A 7363-nucleotide genomic window follows, 5' to 3' on the forward strand; every position below is an offset into this window, starting at 1 on the left:
ACCAAAGAACTTAATTTGCTCATTAGATATTTGAGAACAATAATTAAAATCATTGTCTGGAGAGTTGTATATTTTAAATTAACAATTTAAAGCAGAGTTCATTGAACATTCATTCAGGTTTTTCTCAACCACCTGGGACATCAGGCAATTGTAGGTTTGATTGCATATAATAATTTTTATCATGCTGTGTGTAACATCTGATAATTACTTCATTTGTATTTCTTGTTTAAGGAAAAAATGTAGTATAGTGATGATTGTGTTCTTTTATATCCTGTCACAATCCTGATGCAATCCCCTTTCACCTCCAGAAGAACTCTATAGATCACCTCTTGGAGCTATGAGAAGCTTATTTTACCCTCAGACCTCATTGGTCACTGCATTGATATGAGTTCTGACATTGTTGTCTTTTACATTATATGGTCATTATGAAACTTGTTTTCTAGGTTCTACTTTGCATTAATTCATAAAGATTTCATTAATTTCTCTGAGTTTTTAATGGCACAGTACTATCCCATTGTATTTCTTTACCATGATTTGTTCAGCTATTGCCCAGTCATTGGGTACCCATCTTGCTTCTAGTTCTTTGCAACCACAAAAATGGTTTCTGTGAATATTTCTATACATGAGTCTTCTCTTTGATTTTGATCTCCTGAGGATATATTCTCACAAGTGGCTGACATCAAATGCTTTAAAGTCCTACCCAGTAGAAGCAATGTTCTGCGTATAATATAAACTTTTCACAGTGGAACTCACTGGGAACATCAGAATGTCTTATTGTAACCTAGAACCTGTTTTGAGATTGGGAAAACACACTGTACTTTCTAGATTAGCTCACTAGGATTATCTCAGTCTTATAGTTAACTAAAATGAGACAGTGGTGCTGTCTTGAACACATTCTAATTGAAATTTTCTTGGTTTCTTATTTTTCCTTGAAAAAATAATGTAAAACCTCAGTCTTATTAGGTATTGTATGAAGAATAAGTATCATTATTATTATTAAAGCATTATATTAACATTTAGATTTTGTTCTTCTAGGTATTTGATTCCAAATGCAGGGGATGCTACCAAAGCCATTAAACAGCAGATCATGAAGGTTTTGGATGCCTTGGAAAGCTAATAGCAAAAGACCAGGAGAGGTGTGGACACACTTTCCTAACTGAATACTAAGACATTTTATTTACTCCTGAGAGTGCCTGAATAGCAGGCTTAAGATAGGGTAAATTATTATAATCAATTTCAGGACAGTTTTTAAATTTTTAAATTTTCTTTTGCATTTTTGGTTTTGTACAAGTCATTTATTATCAAGGTCATTTACTAAGTGGCTTTAGAGTAGCTGATCTTGCATCTTTGTTGAGTAAGGACACAAGATGCAATTCAGTTTTGAGCAACCCATTTTAAGGGAATATTCTGCACTTTTCAGGTAACAGTATAGACACATGTAAGAGTGTGTGTGTGCGTGTGTGTATAATTGCAGTGTCTTCAATGACCTTGAACATTATTCATAGAAATCATTTAGAAAACCTAATGTTTATACATTTGGTTTTACCCACAAATATTATCACAGACTAAAAATATTATGGAGTAGTAAATATTTTGCTTACTACTCTTGTTCTTCTTAAAAGGACTGAAATTCAACCAATGAGGTAGATATGGAGATTCGAGCTGATTGAATAATGCAATCCTACTGTGAAGTATAAAAACATATTTTCTAAATCACACCACTTACCTATGCACAATTGGGGGAAGTAATTTGAACACTTAACAAATGAATGCTTTAAAAATACTAAACCCAGTACTAATAGTTATCACAGGATAGCTAAGACTAACTTCTAGTCTTAATGAGTAAAATGGAATGCGTAAAAGCATTATGATAAGTGTATAAGTATATTAAATTTGAAATTCAAATTGAAAGGATAAAAACGGAGCAATGAAAATAGTCTCCATCACAAGTGAATTATTTGGTTTTATGTGTTTCAAAACCTGCTGGTATGAGTGTGCACTGTTTTACACTCATTTGAGATTGTGTTCTGTGATGAGACTAAATAAAAGCTACTAATCAGAGTGCTGCACTATAGGCTGCAATGCCTTATCATCACGTCCTTGCTTCTTTAGTACTTTGTTTTTCAATGTTCAACCATTTTGAAAAATTTTTCTTCCTCCTTGATGCAGTGAAACATAAGTGATCTGGTTTATTTTACTGCTTTCTTAATTGATCTTTTTTGATCCATTTTGAACACATTTGGTGGGGAGCCCTAGAATGTGTTTAGAGCCATGGAATGTCTTTCTGAAATCCTTTTTTTTTCCCCCATAAGTAATGTAGCAGATCCATAGACTTTCAGATCATAAAATATAAAACTAATGCTTTGTGAGGTGAGAAAAGAATCTAACAATCAACTATTTTTAAGTTATTTTAATGGGAATCAAGTGGTTATGAGGCACCTTAATTCAGAAAATAATTTGCTTTACTATCTAAAACCAACTGAATTGAACTGTTGAAGACATTTGCATGAAATTGCACCTGGGGCAAGCTTGGTATTTATAATCCTGCCCTATTGACTGTTGTATTACATTTCCTTTTTCCTGGTCCCTTACAGAACTTTCCCAAAGTCTTTGACTTTTGCCTAATTCAGCCATGGGATTTTTTTCCATAATATTAATGTAAAAATGTTTGTGTTACTGTTTTTAAATTACAACTGTAAATAAACCAGTACAATTTGCTCATAACTTGTTCTTCCAGAAGACATTATATCTTTTTCTTTTTAAGTTTTTGCAGTTGCTATATTATAGATTAATTAAAATTCCTGGGCTTCCTCTAGTAGGAGTTTTTAGTTTCTAAATACTGGAAAATTATCAGTTTTTGTTCACATAGAAAAACATAACTTTTGCCAATTATAGCTGTTGACATAAATTCTAGACTTCCAAGCAAAATTCAACTTGTCCAAAAGAATCTCTACTCCCAAATGAAGAACATCGCAAACTATGTATCCTCAGGGACTCCAAGGTTTATATATTAGCAGATAACATGACTTAAGTTCATTCTGCATATCATAAAGGTAATAGATTTTGAATTAAAGGGATGACTTTTAAAGGCCATTAATTCTAGTTTGTTACTACCTTTTACAGAAGAGTAAAATGGAGGAGGAGGTTTATATGACTTGCCCATAGTCACAGAGCTAATAAGTATTTAAGGTGTAATTTGAATCCAGGACTTCCCGACTTTCTAGTCCAGTGAACTTTCTTGGCCACACTAGGTTAAAAGAGCTGCATTGGTGCGTAAAGTGGTTTTGGGGGGAAGTATTTTCGATTATCCATAATAATTCCAAAGCAAAATAACAGATAAAGAGAAAATCCAGTCTGCATTTTAATAATTAAGCAAAAATAGATCATTAATAAAGTTGGGATATTTGGATAATATGCTGAAAAATTAAAAGTCTTTCTAAAATTTTTGTTTCAATAACATTTTCTTCTTTCTACTTCACCTCCCACTGGAGAAAAATAAAACAAAACTCTTGTAACAAATATGTATAGATTTTACAAACATCTCAGTCATAGTATCTTTTACTGGAGTCAAATTATTATTATTATATTAAAAATTGAATTTCATTTTTTAAGAAGAGTATTAGGTTCATATTAAAATTTATTTCTCCTGTTAGTTAAAAGACAAAAAACAAAAATAAGACCAAATATATGCGCAGTCAAGCAAAACAAATTCCCTCATTGGCCATATCTTATCTTGCATCTTGAGTCCACTATCTCTATATCCAAGGTGAGTGGTATGTTTTCTTGGTCTTCTGAAGTCATAGTTGGTCATTTCATAGTTATTTGTTTTAATTTTTTTGTTAATGAATGGATCTAGTTCTGCTAATCTCTTTCTGTATCTGCATCTGCACCACATAAGTTTTCCCCAGTTTCTCTGAAACAGTGCCTTTTGCAATTTCTTAAAACAGCCTTCCATTATGTTCATCTCCCACAATTTATTTAGTCATTCTTCAGTTTGGGTACCCTCCCTTAGTTTTCAATCCTTTACCACTACAAAATAGCTACTATAAATATTTTCATACATACAAGTTCTCACACACATATACAATACACACACATTTGTAGCACTATTCCTTTATATACATTATTAATGTGCATGTATATGTATGTATGTATACTTATATGTAGCATATTCACATATTAATACTACATATATACATATATACAAACTAATAATGTGTATAAAGGAATGCTTTTACCAGCCCTATCATAAATAAAAGCATGTGTTTTGAGTAGTTTTCTCCATAACTGATAATGATTGGTTTGCATTGTTGTTGAATCCATTCTCTTGCCAGATGCCTCTTAGACTAGTGGCATGTATTCCATGGAGTTCCAGAAATCTGGGTGTAGTAGGATTACATTTTGGTATAACAGAACAAAAGTAAACCATTTGAAAGGAATTTTGGTTTATTAACAGATAGATGTCCTATTAAACTAAAAAATTCCTATATGCCATCTTGGGGTAAGGAAGAAGGGGGGAGGAAGATAAAGAAAGTACTTATGTCACTTTCTTTTAACTAATTCCTGACTTCTAACCTGAAAAAGAAAAAATGCTCTCGTTTTATAGCAAGGTAAATAAACAGAGTTCTTTTGAATATTATTTCACTTGAACTGTAGAAATTAAATTATTCATTCAAGTTATTTCTAGAAAAAAATGGTTAAACAAATTATTAATGTCTAATGTTAATAAGAATTGTTAGGTATTTTCTAAAATTAGTTTAAAAGCTACATCAAGGAAGAAATTATAAATAATGGGGTATTTCTATTTGAGAGTTCTACCATCATCCAGACTTGCCATATTTTAGATTGAACTCCCCCCAAATTAGTATCTGCAAAGCCTACCCCTAAGGTAGGTATTTAATGTCTGATTGTTTTCCTCTTCAGCACCTTGTTAAAGCTACCATTCTCTCAGACACTCAAGCTTCAAATATTGACATCCTCTCTTGAATAGTTTTTTGCTACTAAAATCGGTCATCATGTGTTACTGATTTCTTCTTCCTAATTCCCTCTGCCTCAAACCTTTTCTCCTCAGTCTTGGACTACTGCAATAATGTCTTTATTTGTTTTAATCTGGCTCACTTCAGTCTACCTACATCACAGAGGAATATTAATTAAAATGTTTTAATCCTATTATTCCCTTACTAAAACATTTTCACTTGGTCCATTTAATACTCAAAGTCTTCCAAAATCTAGCCTCAGTATGGCTTTTTAATCTTATTTCTCAGTTTTTTGGTGTAAATTCCGTATCAGTCAGATAGGTAAATCCAATTTCCTGGACTTAATTTAAAGATTTAAGTGCCTTCTGTGTGCAATGCATTGTGGGAGATTGCATTCTTGGAGGAAGAGGAGAGGCTACATATACCATATGTGAAGTAGGTATGGCCTTCATTTGAGAGCTAAGGAAATTCAATCAAGATAGTAGTTTTCAGTACAGTTACTAATTAACTTAAACTAGAATGTAGACTTTCTGGCTCTTAATCTAACGCACTTTTAGAAATTGGAAAACCCTAGCTATATTCATTTTTCAACTGCTTACTTTTCCTGGGCTTTATTATCTCAAGAAACTTTTCCTTCTGTAAGATGAAGTTAATTTGGAAACACGCCTGTTCAATACCCTCTGCCTTTGTGGTCCCTCTCTCCCTCAGACTAGAAGGAGTAGAGAGTGGACATTGGAAAGTCCCTTCCAGATTCTCCACTAGTTAACCATTTCCCATCTGATCCTGTTTTGGGCTTTATGATCTCCAGAAACTTAGCATTCTGCAAGATGAAATCGACTCAGAAACACATCTTTAATTCATTTCCCAGCTTCATGATTCCAACCATATCTATTGCTGGGTAATCTCTCCTTTCTCCCTTCAGCTTGTTTTTATGTATTGGCTCCCTTATTTGACTGTGTGGTCTTTGAAGGCAAGGACTAGCTTGTGTTTTTGTGTACTCCATGCTTAGCATAGCCTAGAGATTAGTAGGTATTTAATAAATGTTTATGGATTCTGACTGACCTAGATTAGTAGAATAGGAAATGATGGGGGTAAAAGAACCTCAGAAAAAAGGACTCTTAAACATAGAGGTTAGATTTGAGGTTGCTGTCAGACACCAGTGAAACTGCAGGGTAGGCCCCAACCTTGGAAAAGGTTCAACAAAAGTAAAAAGACAGTACAGTATAGAAAATGTTGATTAATTTTAAGTCATTATGTATCCATTTCTATTTGAGTTTGACACCATTCCTTTAGAAGATCAGAGAAACCCTCATAGAGGAGATTGGCATCTAAGTTACAATGATTACAAAAATCCAGGATGAGGAACAAGTGCCTTGGAAACAAAGATTGTTTCAGTGATTGAAGAAGCCATGTTTTGCATGGAGAATAGCTTGGCTAGAACATAAAATTCCTGAAGGGAAATAACATGAATTAAGGAGAAGGTATAAGTTGTGGAGAGTTTTAAATGCCACACCTAATAAGTTTGTATTTTATCCTAGAAACAATAGGAAGCCTTTGGTGGCATTTGAATAGGGCAGTAACAAATCTGAGCTTCAGGACAATTATGTTTGCAGTTGTATGAAGGATGAAGTGAAGTGAGTGCAAGTAAAAAGACCAAATGTAAAGTTAATTAAAGTAGTCCAGGGGAATAATGATGAGGATTTTCTGCAACAAAGTTTTCAAAGAAAACGAACAAGACCCTCCTCTGTGTTTGGAGCTTTCTACCTCCTGCTGTATGGGCCCTTAGAGAACCAGTCAAGAGGCCTGGCCAACTTCTGCCTGCCCTAACATTCTTGTTCGACTTTTACCTCCTGCTGGGATTCTACTGATTTCCTGCTTCAAGTAAAAAGAGGATCTAGACCTTTTGATTACTCCTTCCCATCTTCTGTGAGTGTTCCCAAGAGGAGCCACCATCTTTTAGACGTCTGGTCTTCCTTCTGCTGGACGTGTACCTTTAGGGAAGAGGAAGAGGAGAGTCATCTCTTGCTATTCAAGAGATGCCATCCTGTAATTTTCTATTGCTTACCTAAGGCCTTTGGAAAGAGGAGTAGGAAAGTAAGGCCTGCCACCTAACCATGGCCTGTCCATCTCATTGCCACTTCCAGGTTTTTCCTAAACTTCTATCACTTGGTAATTTCCCTTCCTTTGAGGCTTATGCAATTGGTGAAGTTGCCCAGGATCACACAACTATTGAGCATTAAGTGTCTCAGGCCACATTTGAACTCAGATTCTCCTGACTCCAAGGCCAGTGTTCCATGCATTATGCTATCCAGCTGCCCCAATTCAATTATACCAATGTACCACTGAATCAAAATCCTGGTAGCTTTTGTTTGCAAACTTCTATGTCA

General features: G+C 34.2%; 1 protein-coding gene across 2 annotated transcripts in view; it reads left to right on the plus strand.

The window, feature by feature from the left end:
* TBC1D23 (TBC1 domain family member 23) overlaps positions 1 to 2724 on the plus strand; it is a 55093-nt gene extending 52369 nt beyond the window's left edge. For both annotated transcript variants that reach the window (XM_074301012.1, XM_074301011.1), the window contains one exon: positions 1036 to 2724. In XM_074301012.1, coding sequence (XP_074157113.1) covers positions 1036 to 1117 — 82 coding nt within the window. In that variant the 3' untranslated portion in view covers positions 1118 to 2724. The remainder of the gene's footprint in view (positions 1 to 1035) is intronic.
* Positions 2725 to 7363: the final 4639 nt, after the last annotated feature.

The sequence above is a fragment of the Sminthopsis crassicaudata genome, chromosome 3, assembly GCF_048593235.1.
Source record: "Sminthopsis crassicaudata isolate SCR6 chromosome 3, ASM4859323v1, whole genome shotgun sequence".
In the NCBI taxonomy this organism is placed as follows: Eukaryota; Metazoa; Chordata; class Mammalia; order Dasyuromorphia; family Dasyuridae; genus Sminthopsis; species Sminthopsis crassicaudata.